The following is a 19,800-nucleotide window of genomic DNA, read 5'->3' as shown; positions in this document are numbered from 1 at the left end:
TCATGACTATTAGGACGACTCTCCATAACTTTTAGGACTCTTCATGCCTATTAGGAAGAATTTCCATAACTATTAGGACTCTTCATGACTATTAGGAAGAATTTCCATAACTATTAGGACTCTTCATGACTATCAGGAAGACTCTCCTTAACTATTAGGACCCTTTATGACTATCAGGAAGACTCTCCATAACTATTAGGACTCTTCATCACAATTAGGAAGACTCTCCATAACTATTAGGACTCTTCATGACTATCAGGAAGACTCTCCATAACTATTAGGACCCTTCATGACTATTGGGAAGACTCTCCATAACAATTAGGACTCTTCATGACTATCAGGAAGACTCTCCATAACTATTATGACTCTTCATGACTATTGGGAAGACTCTCCATAACTATTAGGACTCTTCATGACTATCAGGAAGACTCTCCATAACTATTAGGACTCTTCATGACTATTGGGAAGACTCTCCATAACTATTAGGACCCTTTATGCCTATCAGGAAGACTCTCCATAACTATTAGGACTCTTCATGACTATCAGGAAGACTCTCCATAACTATTAGGACTCTTCATGCCTATCAGGAAGACTCTCCATAACTATTAGGACCCTTCATGACTATCAGGAAGACTCTCCATAACTATTAGGAGTCTTCATGACTATCAGGAAGACTCTCCATAACAATTAGGACTCTTCATGACTATTAGGACTCTTCATGACTATTAGTACCCTTCATGACTATTAGGACCATTCATGACTATTAGTACCCTTCATGACTATTAGGACTCTTCATGTCTATTAGGACCGTTCATGACTATTAGGACCCTCCATAACTATTAGGAATGTTCATGACTATTAGGACCCTTCATGACTATCAAGACTCTTCATGACTACCAGGACTATTCACATCTATTAGGACCCTTCACGACTATTAAGACCATTAATGACTATTAGTACTCTTCATGACTACTAGGACTCTTCATGTTTATTAGGACTCTTCATGACTATTAGATCCCTTCATGACTATTAGGACCCTTCATGACTATTAAGACTCTTGATAACTATTTTGACTCTTAATGACTATTAGGACTCTTCATGTCTATTGGGACTTTTCATGTCTATTAGGACTCTTCATGTCTATTAGATCTCTTCATGACTATTAGGATTGTTCATGTCTATTAGGACCCTTCATGACTATTAGGACCCTCCATGACTATCAGGAAAGTTCATGACTATTAGGACCCTTCATGACTATCAAGACTCTTCATGACTACCAGGACTATTCACATCTATTAGGACCCTTCACGACTATTAAGACCATTAATGACTATTAGGACTGTTCATGTCTATTAGATCTCTCCATGACTATTAGGACTATTCATGTCTGTTAGGACTCTTCATGACATGCCAGTCGATCTTTTTTTCTATGTACGGTAACTATAAGTCTATACAGTATGTCAGTTTCCTCTAAAGTGTGTGTGTGCCCGCATATGTATGTGTGTATGCGCACACGTGCACGCGTGTGTGTATCCGTTGAAGCAGTAAGGATGAACATTGATTGTGTGTATGCATGCACGCGTGTGTGTATCCGTATGTGTGTGTGTTTTATAGGAAGAGATCTTTTAAATTCCCTTCACTACGCTGTATTTTTTATTCAGTCAATTGTGCACCACTCCGTGTGCTCTAGGACATACAAGGTCAAGGGAAGAAACCACTTTTCAAAGGAAGCATTCAGACACATCACAGAAGAGCATATGCCCCCAAAAAACATTACTCTGGAAAAAGCATTCCTGATAGCACATAATAATACTCTGTCTATATCCTCTGTATCATTCCAGACACACTTCAAAAGGTCTGATGATGTAAGGTTCTGTATTTATTTTCTTAGTTCACCTTCTGTTCTTGAACGTAGCCCTGTTTCTTTTTGTTCTTGAACGTAGCCCTGTTTCTTTTTGTTCTTGAACGTAGCCCTGTCTTTCATATTTGTTCATTGATTTCACCTGTGTTAGTTACTCACCTGGTCTCATCAGCTACTTATTTAGTTCAGTTCTTTCTGTTTGTGCCTAGTGAGGTATTGTTCGTTTTGACTCTACTAAGCCTTTTCCTAGCTCGTTTGTGAGAACCAGTTTTAGCCTTCAGTCCTAGTTTTGTTTCACCTGCCTGGTTGTCTACCTGTGGATGTCCATTGCCTGCCTGTGACCACGATTCCTGCCTTCTGCAAAGGCGTAATAAACAACTGCCGCGCTCTGCGCGTGAATCTACACCCTTTTCTCCCTGAGTATTCATTACAGATGGATAATAATAGCATCCAGTGAGCTTTATAGGGAATAAAAAACATATCCAAGGCGAATAGAGGCAAACTATTCTAAATTATATTTAAATTATATATTTTCCATCGGTCTGTGTTTGTGACCTGAAAGATAAGCTCTAACTCTTATGCATATATCCGCACATTTAAGGAAGCAAACTGGAAGCAGCAGTGGTGTAATCGGTGTGGGAATGGCATTAGGTCTGGAAAGCAAGCTATCGAAATGAGTCGGAAAATGGGGAAAAAGCAAGCAGTGATGGTTCTGAAAATGCTCTGCTGACCTCCAGCTGTTTTCAGCTTTGCCTTTTGTCTGTTTGTCTGGCTGTTAGATAACCTTTCAGCTCACTCTCTATTGGCCAGACAGGGTGAATAGCTGACAGCACCATGGACAGAAAACCAGCCAACTCTAAAGAAGAAGACAGTTTACCAAGCCAACGATTCACAATCGTTGCATGTTTGTAATTGCTTTACTCTGACGAGTGACTATAGAGCGCTACATGCATGATGGCACATTACGTTTTATGTACTTTGGTTGAGGTGATGAGGATGGATGGATGGATGGACAGATGGATGAGGGTGTTTCCTGCAAAGGAAGATCATGTACAGTACACTGATGAACACAGACAATTCATGGATGACATGACAATCCGAACTCATATTTATTCCTATAACCTGGTATTTGTTCTTGATTCTACTGCTAATGGAAAGTGTTAGTCGAACGCATTTGGACATAGCACTGCAGCATATAGGGTGCCCATAGGGCTTTGGTCAAAAGTAGTGCACTACAAGGGGCATAGGGTACCATCTGGAACAACATTTGGCCAGGGCCCATTGGGCTCTGATCAAAAGTGGTGCACTACATAGGGAGCAGGGTGCCATTTGGGACAGAGACACAATCTCTTACCTTGGCGACCAGCTCTCCCATCAGTCCGTTCCAGACCCCGTTGGCCTGTTGGCTCCCGTACTTATGGTCAGGGGCCACGTAGATCTCGTACTTGAAGCCCAGGTAGTTAGAGAGAGAATCCAGCACGTCGATGGAGTAGCCTTGGTACTTCTTAGGCTTCCCAAGGACATTCTCTGACACCATCACAAAGGGCTCCTCCTGTGGGGACAAAAATCTATGTTCATCCTTACTGCTCCATCCGGCACTACTGTACTGTAGCCCAGGTTTCCCTCTGTCTCCACTGTCTCCTCTGTCTCCGCCCCATGCTTTTTTTCTTACATGGTTTACAACTTATTGAATGGGTCAGTTTGAGCCAGCCAGTCCATATCCTTTCCCAGGATGTTTTGCCTCAACGTCACTAAATTGGTGTAACAATACTAGAGGTTGATGCTATTATTTTCCACCTGACAGACAGTAACCGTACAGAGAGAGAGCAGTGAGGGAGAGAGATAGAAAGAGAGAGGTGTGAAATAGAGAGAGAGAGAGAGAAATAGAGAGAGAGTGAAATATGACTAATACGACCACACTCCACCTGCTAATTGTCATGGACTATCCTGCAACGTGTCTCAACTTTCCGCCGAGAAGAAGAAACAGTAGCCCTTTCTCTTCCTGGCTTCTTTCCTCTTTAATAAATCCCTATTGATGACTGAAATCTTTCTGGGAATATGTCAGTCAGATGTATTACCGAGGGGGTGTTATTGACTACTCACGGCATGCACATTAAGCCAGTGCTTTCTAATCCTCCATGGCCCCCGTCGCTCAATAAGCTATTAGTGGGAGTGTGGACATGCATGCCAACTCCTACTGTAGCCGTGAGGCACCATCAAACAGTGAGGGAACCCCTCCATGCCACAGCACACCAGGATACCTAGCTACCTACCTAGCTACCTACCTACCTACCTACCTACCTACCCCACTACTCCATACACTCCATCATAGCCCCACAACCACAACCTTACCTGACACACACACACACACAGGCATCACACACACACACATGCGCGCACACGCACAAACACACATCAAGCGCACACGCACACACACGCTACTCTGACGCACTACGCCCCCAGTGTATGGCTATCCCTTCCGCACAACTACACATTGATTACCTCCTCAGTGTATGGCTATCCCTTCTGCACAACTACACATTGATTACCTCCTCAGTGTATGGCTACACATTGATTACCTCCTCAGTGTATGGCTATCCCTTCTGCACAACTACACATTGATTACCTCCTCAGTGTATGGCTACACATTGATTACCTCCTCAGTGTATGGCTATCCCTTCTGCACAACTACACATTGATTACCTCCTCAGTGTATGGCTACACATTGATTACCTCCTCAGTGTATGGCTATCCCTTCTGCACAACTACACATTGATTACCTCCTCAGTGTATGGCTATCCCTTCCGCACAACTACACATTGATTACCTCCTCAGTGTATGGCTACACATTGATTACCTCCTCAGTGTATGGCTATCCCTTCTGCACAACTACACATTGATTACCTCCTCAGTGTATGGCTACACATTGATTACCTCCTCAGTGTATGGCTATCCCTTCTGCACAACTACACATTGATTACCTCCTCAGTGTATGGCTACACATTGATTACCTCCTCAGTGTATGGCTATCCCTTCTGCACAACTACACATTGATTACCTCCTCAGTGTATGGCTACACATTGATTACCTCCTCAGTGTATGGCTATCCCTTCTGCACAACTACACATTGATTACCTCCTCAGTGTATGGCTATCCCTTCCGCACAACTACACATTGATTACCTCCTCAGTGTATGGCTACACATTGATTACCTCCTCAGTGTATGGCTATCCCTTCTGCACAACTACACATTGATTACCTCCTCAGTGTATGGCTACACATTGATTACCTCCTCAGTGTATGGCTATCCCTTCTGCACAACTACACATTGATTACCTCCTCAGTGTATGGCCATCCCTTCCGCACAACAACACATTGATTCAAATTTACCCCAGATCTCGCAGACCATCTCAGTAGCGAGAAAATCAATACTGAGCGTGAAACAGTACAAGTGTACCTCTGTGAGAGCATGTGTCCTACATTATCACAGTGGGAGGTGCACTACACGAATATGAGAGTGTGTAGCCACGTGTATGTGTCCCAGCGGGAAGCAGTGTCTGTGTGTGGGAGCTTTAATGTGTGTTTGTGTTTACGGTGTGCACTATGTAATCAAATCCATTCCTGTGTGTGTGTGTGTGTGTGTGTGTGGACATTATATTTGTGTGGGTACATGCATGTTCACAGTCCAAGTGCATAATGTGTGTGTTCCTCTAGACTGGAGGGAAGGTCTTTATACAGACAGTTCTAGACTGGTCTTTATATAGACAGTTCTAGCCTGGATGGAAGGTCTTTATACAGACAGTTCTAGACTGGAGGGAAGGTCTTTATACAGACAGTTCTAAATTGGAGAGAAGGTCTTTATACAGACAGTTCTAAACTGGTCTTTATACAGACAGTTCTAGACTGGCGGGAAGGTTTTTATACAGACAATTGTAGACAGAAGGGAAGGTCTTTATACAGTCAGTTCTAGACTGGAGGGAAGATCTTTATAAAGATAGTTTTAGACTGGAGGGAAGGTCTTTATACAGACAGTTCTAGACTGGTCTTTATACAGACAGTTCTAGACTGGCGGGAAGGTCTTTATACAGACAGTTCTAGACTGGATGGAAGGTCTTTATACAGACAATTTTAGACAGAAGGGAAGGTCTTTATACAGACAGTTCTAGACTGGAGGGAAGGTCTTTATACAGACAGTTCTAGACTGGATGGAAGGTCTTTATACAGACAATTTTAGACAGAAGGGAAGGTCTTTATACAGACAGTTCTAGACTGGAGGGAAGGTCTTTATACAGACGGTTCTAAACTGGAGAGAAGGTCTTTATACAGACAGTTCTAGGCTGGAGGGAAGCTCTTTATACAGACTGCCATCAGACTGCCATCAGACTGCCATCAGCCACACAGTGCTCATATTAATAGCACCAGCAGAGTCCCCCTTGGAGACCATAGGGGCTCACCAGAGTCGTTTAGCCAGACACATACACTGACTGGCCTGTACTCACTGAGCTGGAACTCTGCTCTGCCTGAGAGGGTCACTGGGGCGTGGATGGAGCACTCTCTCTCTCTCTCTCTCTCTCTCTCTCTCTCTCTCTCTCTCTCTCTCTCTCTCTCTCTCTCTCTCTCTCTCTCTCTCTCTCTCTCTCTCTCTCTCTCTCTCTCTCTCTCTCTCTCTCTCTCTCTCTCTCTCTCTCTCTCTCTCTCTCTCTCTCTCTCTCTCTCTCTCTCTCTCTCTCTCTCTCTCTCTCTCTCTCTCTCTCTTTCTCTCTGCACTTCAGCTCCAGAGAAAGACTGGGCACATTACCCATCAGTCACCAGGAGGGAGGGAAGGAGGCATTGACTGTACAAAGCCTCCAGATCCCACTATTCACTGCTCCCCGACTCCCCTAACATACGCCTCATGCGTAACCAAGCTCTCGTCAAGATCCCACTGGCACCACACCATCCCGCTTAGACATACACACTGATATTTCTTCAGATTTTAAGTTTTTTTTTTTAAAGTAACATTTAAGCTGGACATTTTCCACTCAAATAGATCAGTGCTAAAAGGCCTCCATGGGAAAGCAGTAAATCAATGGATGACTGGTGCTACTTCTGTTATTATCCCACAGTCTCTGAGCAGAGCTGGAGATGATGCCTGGCCAGGGAGGGATACAGCCTGCCTGGGCTGATGGGTCCTGCTAATCCCTGTGTTTCTTGAGCATGGCACCCAGTTATTATCCACACAGTAGGGATGCTGGGAAGAGCGCAGGGCCTCTTGGAGTAGTGAATGCTCCCTGTCAGGTTGCCCCAAGCCCCCCTGTGTGTAAACAGTCAATACAGCCCTTAACAAATCAATTGGTCACCAACAGGACTTATTGGGAGTGCCGCTAATGTGATCTAATTGGCTCGTAAACCCCTTTCCTGCAGTCAAATGACCAAACCGCCCTCTAGTGGCCTCATGGGTGGAATGTTTTTCATAATTTCATAACTAATTAACATTAACGTATTTTAACACACCAAAAAAACAGTGTTTATATGTCAAATGGTTTTGTTATATTTCAGTCTTCTGTGATGTATGTAAAAGTGTAATGTTGGGATGTAAACTCAAAATTGAATAAATTTCAACTCTATATTTGAAATGATACAGGTGTCTTCTTTTTTTAAGCCCCTAACCATGTGTGTGAGGTGTATACTTTTGTTTCAAAGTAGATTTGTTTAAGACTACCAAGAAACACTGCAGTAAAATATTAGTAATTAGCCACTGAGTAGATCAGTTGAACATGATAAGTTGATTGGTTTAAATTAAAAAGTATATTTACAGATAGATAGATGGTGGTGGTTGGGGGTCATTGGATATAATCACACCGGGCAAAAGTTAGTTGAACCAACATTCCATTAATGTCATTTGTCAACATACTGACATTGAACATCAATGGAATTTTCAAAAATAAATGTAAACATACTCATTTTAACCAGATTTCAACCACAAATCAACGACAGTATTTCAAGGGTCAGTTTATTTATTTCAATAAAATATCATGCAAATATGGACGTTGATTTTGTTACATCAGGATTTTGCCCGGAGGGTTCTTCTGAACTGGGTCTACAGATCAGAAAGCCCTAGCATACTGTACTGTTAGGCTAGCATTTGGAGGGAGTGAAGCTATCTATCACACACAACATCTCATTCATGGATATACAGGGGTAGTCCATCCACAGTACTCTAGACATTTCACACCAATTCTTACTGGCTGCACTTCATAAAGGATGTCAATCACAGAGGTTGAGCAAATGATAGAGAGAGAGAGAGAGAGAGAGAGAGAGAGAGAGAGAGAGAGAGAGAGAGAGAGAGAGAGAGAGAGAGAGAGAGAGAGAGAGAGAAAGCGAAAGAGAGAAAGAGAAAGAGAAAGATAAAGATAAAGAAAGAGAGAGAAGAAAGAGAAGAGAGAAATAAAGAGAGAGAGAGAGAGAAGAGAGAAAGAAAGAGAGCCACAGAAAGATTGAGACCAAGGGATTTCTCAGTGAATACTGCAGTCTTTCCCCTTGTGCCTCTGGGAAAACACACACACACAAGCATGCATGCACAAACTCACACACGCACACACCACCCAACCCTTTTCCACCCAACCCACACCATTTCTCAGAAACTTACTCCATGTTATTTTTGACAGGGATGAAAATCAGGGAGAAAAAAAGGCAGAGCCACAGAATGGTAGAATCATCTCTTTCTTCTCCCCCAGACTTCAAAGCTGGGATATGAAGATACGACATGAAGAATTTAATGCTCTGAATCTTTAAGCACTCAGGGGACTCACTCAAATCGGCGCTGGAGGCGAGATAGAAAAACTTGAATCTCGATATAATGGAGCTCAATTCAACTTCCGAAATTGCGTTAAAAGAAGCGCCCGTTGTCCACTTACGGTCCGTGAACAGACACCCCGACATAAATCTGGGAGTGTTGAACATCGTTGACGCACCAGGACTAATTACAAGTGATATCTTTATGATGCCAGTCCACCATGGGCCTGTATGTAAAGCAGTATACAGACAGTCCCATTGTGGATACAGACTGACAGCTCTGGGCTGAAGTCAGCATCTAGGGTCAACTTCATCCTACTCCGATACAGACTGTACTCACCAGGACAGTGACCACTCGCAGAACCACGCCCCTCATGTTGTTCTCCAGCTTCCTGTCTGTTAGCGTTCCGTTGAGGCCGTGCACTGGGTCCCAGGTGGCCAGCTGGAAAACAAGGAGGAAGTACAGTTTATTAGTGACATGGTAACATGTTAACATAATGGTCCTCTGTGGATCAGTTGGTAGAGCATGGTGTATGGTGCAGGGTTGTGGGTTCGATTCCTGCTGGGGCCAACTATATGAAAATGTATGCACGCATTATGGCAAGTCGCATTGGATAAAAGTGCTAAATGGCGAATATTATTATATTTTATTATGGGTTAGAATTATGTAAAACACTGAACAAGCATCATTCCAGCAGCTTGATGACACAGTCAATCGTGACAATCAAATGTTTCACACTATCTCATAATTTGCAGTTATCACAATTGACATATTGTTACTGTATGTGAAGAAAAACAAGTGTAGGACAGTCAATGAGCTACCTTAACTATTCATAATGGTACTCTGAATAGTGCAGGACAGTCAATGGGCTACCTTGACTATTCATAATGGTACTCGAAATAGCCATTGGACTACTTTTGTGCCCTGGTCAAAAGTAGTGCACTATGTAGGGAACAGGGTGCCATTTGGGCCATTATCTTCATTCTGTAAGGTCGTCAGGGTTTTGTCAACAGAAACGGCCTCAGGAGCAGAAGGAGCTGAAGAAAAAGTAGAAGTGCTGATCGAGGGTCAGGTCTCCCCTTGTCCATGTAATGATATTAATTATGTTCTAAAATGCAAAACTGATCCTAGATCAGCACTCCTAGTCGGAGACACTTAACTGACCCATAATTCATAGAGGAGAGAGAGGATAGAGAGGAGAGACAGAGGAGACAGGAGAGAGAGGAGAGAAAGGAGACAGGAGAGACAGGAGAGAGAGGAGACAGGAGAGAGAAGAGAGAGAGGAGAGAGGAGAGAGAGGAGAGAGAGGAGACAGGAGAGAGAGGATAGAGAGGAGAGAGACAGGAGAGAGAGGAGACAGGGGAGAGAGGAGAGAGAGGAGACAGGAGAGAGAGGAGACAGGAGAGACAGGAGAGAGAGGAGACAGGAGAGAGAGGAGACAGGAGAGAGAGGAGAGGAGACAGGAGAGAGAGGAGGGACAGGAGAGAGAGGAGACAGGAGAGAGAGGAGACAGGAGAGAGAGGAGAGAGAGGAGACAGGAGAGAGAGGAGACAGGAGAGAGGAGAGAGAGAGGAGAGAGGAGAGAGATGAGACATGAGAGAGAGGAGAGAGAGGAGACAGGAGAGAGAGGAGAGAGAGGAGACAGGAGAGAGAGGAGTCAGGAGAGAGAGGAGTCAGGAGAGAGAGGAGACAGGAGAGAGAGGAGAGAGAGGAGACAGGAGAGCGAGGAGAGAGAGGAGACAGGAGAGAGAGGAGAGACAGAGGAGAGACAAAGGAGACAGGAGACAGGAGAGAGGAGAGAGAGGAGACAGAGGAGACAGGAGAGAGGAGACAGAGGAGACAGAGGAGCCAGGAGAGACAGAGGAGGGAGAGGAGACAAGCGAGACAGAGGAGAGAGAGGAGAAGGAAGAGAGAGAGGAGACAGAGGAGACAGAGGTGAGAGAGGAGACAGAGGAGCAGAGTAGAGGTCTTCACGGAACCACCTGTACCTGAATACCCGAGACCCAATCCGGGACCTGAGCGGGTCCGGATCCAGAATTCTAAATAATGTCACGGGTCTGCGTCGGATCTGATATGATTGTCACAGGTCTCGGGTATGTTTAATTTTTACTGAATTGTCTGGAAGGTCCGTACAAATCCAGAGAGAGAGAGAGAGAGAGAGAGAGAGAGAGAGAGAGAGAGAGAGAGAGAGAGAGAGAGAGAGAGAGAGAGAGAGAGAGAGAGATGCAGTCAAGACAGGTACTATGTAATCATACTGGATGATAAATAACCTAGCTATGGCAGCTATTCGTCTACTATAGCGCGAGTCGGCTTGGTTGGTTGCTTTCTCTCCATCCCTCCTCCCTGCTTACCGTGTCACTTGCTCACACTCACAGTAGCCTACACACACAGCACGGCCCCTGCTAGAGCGTCAATTTGCGCTTTATCAACTCCAGTTAATAAAGTAGCTTAAAATGTGACTTTTCTGCTGCTTTCCCTCACTCGGATCGGACCGGGTCTGGATCCGACCAGGTCTATACGGAACGGGTGTAGTTGTCCTCAGGTCCATTCAGAACGGGTCTCTATATTAAAAAAAATATATTTATGCATATCGGGTCCGGGTGGGAAAGCCCCAGGGCTATTTCAGAACGGGTCCATGAAGGCCTATATAGCAGAGGCCACTTTCAATCCATTTTATGTACCACATTGCCTCACAGCAAGCAAGTGTAACCTATGCATCATTCATTATTTCAATTTTTTTTTGTTCAACCTCTCTCTGTCTCACTAGCACCAAATAATCCCTCCATTGCTGGGTTTACAGTAATAATCCCTCCATTGCTGGGTTTACAGTAATAATCTACCAAGAAGCTGGATATTTTAGCTGGATAAGGTATTTTATGTTATGTTGCTTTAAGTCCCCTTCACTCTCTCCTTGAGTCAGATCATCCTCGCCCCCTCTCAGACCCCCCCCCCATTCTTCACTGACACTCCTGACAGTTTATTACATCAGGCTGCAAATGCATTCCACTTGTGTCTGTCATGTGTTAATGAGTTTTCCCCACAACATAATATTCCCATGAGATGAAAAACAAATACTGAAAGTGAATGTGTGTGTTGTGTGTTGTGTGTATGCGTGCGTGTGTGTCTGTGTGTTCAGTGTGTGCGAATTTAACATAGCTCCTTTATGTAACCTTCGTTTGAACCTTTTCATGCGTCTTCTTTTGTCTTCTGATATATTCCGCCTGCAGGTTGCGCTATAGTGCTACATTCATAAATGAAAAAACGACTCTTTCAATATAATAGAACAGGTACTTATTTTCCCTGGTAACTGTTTGGTTTTTTGGCCCCTTTAAAATACTCTCTATCGCTTCCCTTTGACACATGCCAAACATTACCTTTATCAGTCTGGCACTAGGGTGGTCTATAGTATCTTTACATCAGCTCTATCAGTCTGGCACTAGGGTGGTCTACAGTATCTTTACATCAGCTCTATCAGTCTGGCACTAGGGTGGTCTACAGTATCTTTACATCAGCTCTATCAGTCTGGCACTAGGGTGGTCTACAGTATCTTTACATCAGCTCTATCAGTCTGGCACTAGGGTGGTCTACAGTATCTTTACAGTACCTCTATCAGTCTGGCACTAGGGTGGTCTACAGTATCTTAACATCAGCTCTATCAGTCTGGCACTAGGGTGGTCTACAGTATCTTTACAGTACCTCTATCAGTCTGGCACTAGGGTGGTCTACAGTATCTTTACATCAGCTCTATCAGTCTGGCACTAGGGTGGTCTACAGTATCTTTACATCAGCTCTATCAGTCTGGCACTAGGGTGGTCTACAGTATCTTTACATCAGCTCTATCAGTCTGGCACTAGGGTGGTCTACAGTATCTATACATCAGCTTTATCAGTCTGGCACTAGGGTGGTCTACAGTATCTTTACATCAGCTCTATCAGTCTGGCACTAGGGTGGTCTACAGTATCTTTACATCAGCTCTATCAGTCTGGCACTAGGGTGGTCTACATTATATTTACATCATCTCTATCAGTCTGGCACTAGGGTGGTCTACATTATATTTACATCAGCTCTATCAGTCTGGCACTAAGGTGGTCTACAGTATCTTTACATCAGCTCTATCAGTCTGGCACTAAGGTGGTCTACATTATATTTACATCAGCTCTATCAGTCTGGCACTAAGGTGGTCTACATTATATTTACATCAGCTCTATCAGTCTGGCACTAAGGTGGTCTACAGTATCTTTACATCAGCTTTATCAGTCTGGCACTAGGGTGGTCTACAGTATCTTTACATCAGCTCTATCAGTCTGGCACTAGGGTGGTCTACAGTATCTTTACATCAGCTCTATCAGTCTGGCACTAGGGTGGTCTACATTATATTTACATCAGCTCTATCAGTCTGGCACTAGGGTGGTCTACAGTATCTTTACATCAGCTCTATCAGTCTGGCACTAGGGTGGTCTACATTATATTTACATCAGCTCTATCAGTCTGGCACTAGGGTGGTCTACATTATATTTACATCAGCTCTATCAGTCTGGCACTAAGGTGGTCTACAGTATCTTTACATCAGCTCTATCAGTCTGGCACTAAGGTGGTCTACAGTATCTTTACATCAGCTCTATCAGTCTGGCACTAGGGTGGTCTACATTATATTTACATCAGCTCTATCAGTCTGGCACTAGGGTGGTCTACATTATATTTACATCAGCTCTATCAGTCTGGCACTAAGGTGGTCTACAGTATCTTTACATCAGCTCTATCAGTCTGGCACTAGGGTGGTCTACATTATATTTACATCAGCTCTATCAGTCTGGCACTAGGGTGGTCTACATTATATTTACATCAGCTCTATCAGTCTGGCACTAAGGTGGTCTACAGTATCTTTACATCAGCTCTATCAGTCTGGCACTAGGGTGGTCTACATTATATTTACATCAGCTCTATCAGTCTGGCACGAGGGTGGTCTACATTATATTTACATCAGCTCTATGTCCATCTATAATGAGAAGCTGCTGGCTATCGGTTTCAGTGTCGGACAGATCAATCCAGAAAATACTGAAGCCAACACCGCAATATCACACCCTGCTACATGATGGAGGGCCATTAATTGAGGAGAAATTATTACAGAGACTCATAAAAGCAGAATTTACAGCGAAATGGCTATTCTAAGTGCTTGTAATTTTTTTTGCATGTCTAATCGATAAAACGTTATCTGTCCAGTGATCAGTGCTGCAGGTGGCGAGTGAGCCAATAACGCCAGGGCCGACTGCATCAACACATCTCTCCATCACCCTGTGACCCTCGCTGTCCTTTAACTCCCCCTCCACCCTTTTAGGGACGAGTGTCCGCTGAGCGTGCTGGGAAAACAAACAGCCCGGCCCCCCTTACGAGAACCTTTAAACTGTGCGTAATACGAGGAAGAGCTGGATAAAAATAAGCGTTGGGCGGACATGTCAATCAGGAGGACATGCTGCCTTTTCCCTGCCTTCGCTCAGTCTCTAGAAAACAAACGCTTCACCACCTGAGTAGGAGCTGTCTGCTCTGTTACCTGTAGAACAACGCTGTCTGTCTGTACATGCCACAGAACAAGACCTTGTAGTGTTGGGTGTGGCGGAACATCACTACATGCAGTTGTGCAAGCTGACTTTCAAAATGCACACTGTTGCTCTCCTACCGAACAGGTGAACTTGGTCCCGCCGAGGTAGAGGTAGAGGTAGAGAGAGGTAGAGAGAGAGAGAGAGAGAGAGAGAGAGAGAGAGAGAGAGAGAGAGAGAGAGAGAGAGAGAGAGAGAGAGAGAGAGAGAGAGAGAGAGAGAGAGAGAGAGAGAGAGAGAGAGAGAGAGAGAGAGAGAGAGAGAGAGAGAGAGAGAGAAAGAAAGAAAGAAAGAAAGAAAGAAAGAAAGAAAGAAAGAAAGAAAGAAAGAAAGAAAGAAAGAAAGAAAGAAAGAAAGAAAGAAAGAAAGAAAGAAAGAAAGAAAGAAAGAAAGAAAGAAAGAAAGAAAGAAAGAGAAAGAAAGAGAGAGAGAGAGAGAGAGAGAGAGAGAGAGAGAGAGAGAGAGAGAGAGAGAGAGAGAGAGAGAAACAAAGAAAGAAAGAAAGAGACAAAGAGAGAGAGAGAGAGGGCGGGAGAGAGAGAGAGAGAGAGAGAGAGAGAGAGAGAGAGGGAGAGAGAGAGAGAGAGAGAGAGAGAGAGAGCGCATCTTCTTATCTTCTGAGGGACAGATAAGGGCTCAATTCCTTTGGCAAAACATGTGGGGCTGTGTCTGGCTTCTCCTGTGCTGCAGTCAGAGGCTAAAGAATGGCACAATTAGCATCCCATAATGCCTCGCTCTCCACACTGAAACACTCCCTTTTGTTCCCCACGTATCGCCGTCTCGTCTTGACATTTCTACATTGGTAAAAAGTCTCGCCCCATCTCATATCCTTTATCAGATCAAGTCGAGCGCTTCCTAGTACAACCAGACAGACTTGTTGACCAGATTGACTAGGTCTCCCAACTGTGTTGCTAGTGGTGTACAGGGCTGGACAGACTGTGGAGGGGGTACAGGGGAAGGGTAGCATTAGGGTAGGCAAGGGGCATGGTGCTGGGGCATGGGAATGCTGACGTTATGGTGCTGGGCCAGGTGGTTGAACCAGAACCACACAGTGAGACCAGTGAGTTGACGTGGTCCTGCTGTAGGATGAGTGAGACCAGTGAGTTGACGTGGTCCTGCTGTAGGATGAGTGAGACCAGTGAGTTGACGTGGTCCTGCTGTAGGATGAGTGAGACCAGTGGGTTGACGTGGTCCTGCTGTAGGATGAGTGAGACCAGTGAGTTGACGTGGTCCTGCTGTAGGATGAGTGAGACCAGTGAGTTGACGTGGTCCTGCTGTAGGATGAGTGAGACCAGTGAGTTGACGTGGTCCTGCTTCCCCCACTGCTGTATCGATTAGCTGGGAGTCACACCTCCACTCAGCCCTTCTCCTTCAAACCCGTTGCCTGCGTCCCAAAGGGCACTCTATTCCTATATAGTGCACTACTTTTGACCAGAGCCCTAAACTATACAGTATATACTAAATTCAGCAAAAAAAGAAATGTCCTCTCACTGTCAACTGCGTTTATTTTCAGCAAACTTAACGTGTAAATATTTGCATGAACATAACAAGATTCAACAACTGAGACATAAACTGAACAAGTTCCACAGACATGTGACTAACATAAATGGAATTATGTGTCCCTGAACAAAGGGGGGGTCAAAATCAAAAGTAACAGTCAGTATCTGGTGTGGCCACCGGCTGCATTAAGTACTGCAGTGCATCTCCTCCTCATGGACTGCACCAGATTTGCCAGTTCTTGCTGTGAGATGTTACCCCACTCTTCCACCAAGGCACCTGCAAGTTCCCGGACATTTCTGGGGGAAATGGCCCTAGCCCTCACCCTCCGATCCAACAGGTCCCAGATGTGCTCAATGGGATTGAGATCCGGGCTCTTCGCTGGCCATGGCAGAACACTGACATTCCTGTCTTGCAGGAAATCACGCACAGAACGAGCAGTATGGCTGGTGGCATTGTCATGCTGGAGGGTAATGTCAGGATGAGCCTGCTGGAAGGGTACCACATGAGGGAGGAGGATGTCTTCCCTGTAACGCACAGTGTTGAGATTGCCTGCAATGACAACAAGCTCAGTCCGATGATGCTGTGACACACCGCCCCAGACAATGACGGACCCTCCACCTCCAAATCGATCCTGCTCCAGAGTACAGGCCTCGTTGTAACGCTCATTCCTTCGACGATAAACGTGAATCCGACCATCACCCCTGGTGAGACAAAACAGCGACTCATCAGTGAAGAGCACTTTTTGCCAGTCCTGTCTGTTCCAGCGACGATGGGTTTGTGCCCATAGGCGACGTTGTTGCCGGTGATGTCTGGTGAGGACCTGCCTTAAAACAGGCCTGCAAGCCTTCAGTCCAGCCTCTCTCAGCCTATTGCGGACAGTCTGAGCACTGATGGAGGGATTGTGCGTTCCTGGTGTAACTCGGGCAGTTGTTGTTGCCATCCTGTACCTGTCCCGCAGGTGTGATGTTTGGATGTACCGGTCCTATGCATGTGTTGTTACACGTGGTCTGCCACTGCGAGGACGATCAGCTGTGCGTCCTATCTCCCTGTAGCGCTGTCTTAGGTGTCTCACAGTACGGACATTGCTATTTATTGCCCTGGCCACATCTGCAGTCCTCATGCCTCCTTGCAGCATGCATAAGGCATGTTCACACAGATGAGCAGGGACCCTGGGCATCTTTCTTTTGGTGTTTTTCAGAGTCAGTAGAAAGGCCTCTTTAGTGTCCTAAGTTTTCATAACTGTGACCTTAATTGCCTACCGCCTGTAAGCTGTTAGTGTCTTAACGACCGATCCACGGGTGCATGTTCATTAATTGTTTATGGTTCATTGAACAATCATGGGAAACAGTGTTTAAACCCTTTACAATGAAGATATGTGAAGTTATTTGTATTTTTATGAATTATCTTTGAAAGACATGGTCCTGAAAAAGGGACGTTTATTTTTTTGCTGAGTTTATATAGGATGCCATTTGGGCTGCATCCTTTCTTCACTCCACTCCAGCAACTCTCCAACACACCAGTGACCAGCAACACCAACAACACAAGGGCCCGCAACACCATTCCCACAATAGGCCACACAGACGAGCCCAAGGTGGTTGGTGGTAGGTTGTAATGTTTCCAGAGGCTACTCAGTCAAGCTGTCCTTTTAGTGAGTTCCTGTTGCCTTCACAACGTAGGAAATTGGAGTGTGATGTCTGCTCTGTCTCCTCACCTCAGAGACCTCTGACCCGGTCTCCTCACCTCAGAGACCTCTGGCCCAGTCTCCTCACCTCAGAGACCTCTGGCCCAGTCTCCTCACCTCAGAGACCTCTGACCCGGTCTCCTCACCTCAGAGACCTCTGACCCGGTCTCCTCACCTCAGAGACCTCTGACCCAGTCTCCTCACCTCAGAGACCTCTGACCCGGTCTCCTCACCTCAGAGACCTCTGGCCCAGTCTCCTCACCTCAGAGACCTCTGGCCCAGTCTCCTCACCTCAGAGACCTCTGGACCGCTGGGGACTAACAGTGATGAAAGCCCTGCGCAGCATGTCGCTCGCCGGTATATTAAGGCGCCAGATGCCAATTTAGTAAAAAAGAGATGTGAGATTCTTAAAACTCCCACCCTCCCTTATGTTTTCATGAGTTGTTGTGTGAATCGTCTCCTCCGGTTATATTTACAGTATGTCTGTGTTTACACAGACCTCATTACTCAATGGGGGAACGCTCAGGAGAACGCTCCGTGAATGCTCAGGGAACATTCACTGTGGTATTCCAGGCAGGGTAGCGGGTTCACATCAATAGTGTCCTGCCATGAAGATTCTCTAAACACTGACTGGAAAGTCAATGTGGCGCAGTGGTTCAATCAACACAGATGTCATGCTGACGGTGCAGGATCGTGTAGCGTCCCTCTGTGTGGGCTGACGGCTCCAGGAAGGCCCGTGAGCTGCCTGTGGTGTTTGTCAACTTGCTCATACAGAGAGGGGGATTACCATAAACACTGCAACAGGACCACTTTCCCTTTCCACACAGGCCCTCTAGGGACACCTAAGCATACACATTCAAAGTAATTGGAACATGACCCAACATGCTGTATAGGCCAAAATGTTCATCGACTGTATACAACAGTACATTGGGCGTGATCTTTCAGGGGACACCTCATAAGTCACGTTTATTTAAAGACAATACCTAACGAAAGGATTGTCTGTATATTAGTGAATTGACATAACCACTAGCCTTGGTAAACTCATACTGTGGATAGTGTGTTTGCTTTAGCCATGCAGGTTGAAGGTTCACCTCCCCGTTCTGACTGCTACTCCGAGCTTGTAAATCACACCAAACAAAGTCATTGACATCTCCAATGAGTCCAACCCTTCTGTTGGGAAATGGAGCACACATGCAGACAGCAAAGACTTTTGGGTTTGAGACCCAAAAACATAAAACAGACCGAAGAAACAGGAGCAGCACAACTGTTAAGTTCCAACAGTATGAACTAGCTCCCATCACAAGCTCCTGACTCTGGAGACAAGACATAGTTGGGTATCTGCTGGCTGGGCTGTCTGATCCGTGTGCCAAAATCCTACCACCACAGTAGATGAGGAGGGTCCATCCCAAGTCATTTCATGAATGTCGTACTGTTAAAAAGGTTTCAGAAATCAACACACAGGTACTATTGGCCTACACATTGCAATTATGACAAAAGTCTGATTGTTTGATGCAATTGCGACCAGAAGCTATTCTCCCCAAGGTACATTGATGTGTTCGAAATGTTGCTTGTTTCAATTAAATAATGAGAAAATGTTGATAAATTAGATGCGTCAACTACTGTTGTTAGTGCAAAACTATTCCATTGGTCATTTCAACGTGAGCAGCATCAGGTTATCTTATTAATGAAGACATGTTTTTGTTTGACCCCCCCACCACGTGTGGGGAAATATCTTATTATTGGCAAGAACATCCTCATCAAATCTACTCACACAACTCCACAAATGACTTCATTAACATTACAACGATTTAATTGGTGGAGGGTGGAGAGCCAACCTTTAACAATGGAGCTCTTGTCTCTAGCAGCACAATGGTCAGCAGAGCTCAGACTGGACTGTTTTCATCCGTTATGCCAATATATAATTGGTTTTTATGAATTAAGTTGGACGAAAAGGTAATTGCTCTGTGACGGAGCTGACCCTACCCAATGCACATAAAGAGGTTAAAATATTAACTTGACTCATAAAAATTGTCAAAATTCAATACATATTTATTCAACTATAAAACAGATTAAAACACAGACCATGCTAAAAGGTTATTAAAACAACAAAAACCTTTCCTGCAGAGCATATAGCATGTCTTCTTCTTCAAAGTTTTATGGCAGACTACCTCTATTGGTATATTGCCGCGACCTACTGTAAGGGGTCGTCTTCTTTCCGCCACCTACTGTTTTGGCTGTATATCAGCCCAAATAATAACAATAATAAAAACTCAATGTACTCTTTTATTCAGATTCAACTGCCAATGCCCATCCCTACAGGCTCTGGGGCCTGAGAAGGAAAAGCATCTTCGGACAATATTCGTTGCAATGTTTCGGCAGTAAAGTCCTG

General features: G+C 44.9%; 1 protein-coding gene across 1 annotated transcript in view; it reads right to left on the bottom strand.

Annotated features, from left to right (window-relative positions):
- Positions 1-19,800, bottom strand: part of LOC121584395 (glutamate receptor ionotropic, delta-2) — a 638,531-nt gene that overhangs the window by 105,004 nt on the left and 513,727 nt on the right. The window contains exons 9-10 of the mRNA XM_045225956.1: positions 8,976-9,077; positions 3,216-3,413 (exon numbers count right to left, since the gene is read on the bottom strand). Of these exons, the coding sequence (XP_045081891.1) occupies positions 3,216-3,413; positions 8,976-9,077 (300 nt within the window). The remainder of the gene's footprint in view (positions 1-3,215; positions 3,414-8,975; positions 9,078-19,800) is intronic.

Source organism: Coregonus clupeaformis, chromosome 16 (genome assembly GCF_020615455.1).
Source record: "Coregonus clupeaformis isolate EN_2021a chromosome 16, ASM2061545v1, whole genome shotgun sequence".
Taxonomy (NCBI): Eukaryota; Metazoa; Chordata; class Actinopteri; order Salmoniformes; family Salmonidae; genus Coregonus; species Coregonus clupeaformis.
The sequence above is the reverse complement of the archived record's forward strand: the minus strand, read 5'-3'. Positions and strand labels throughout refer to the sequence as shown.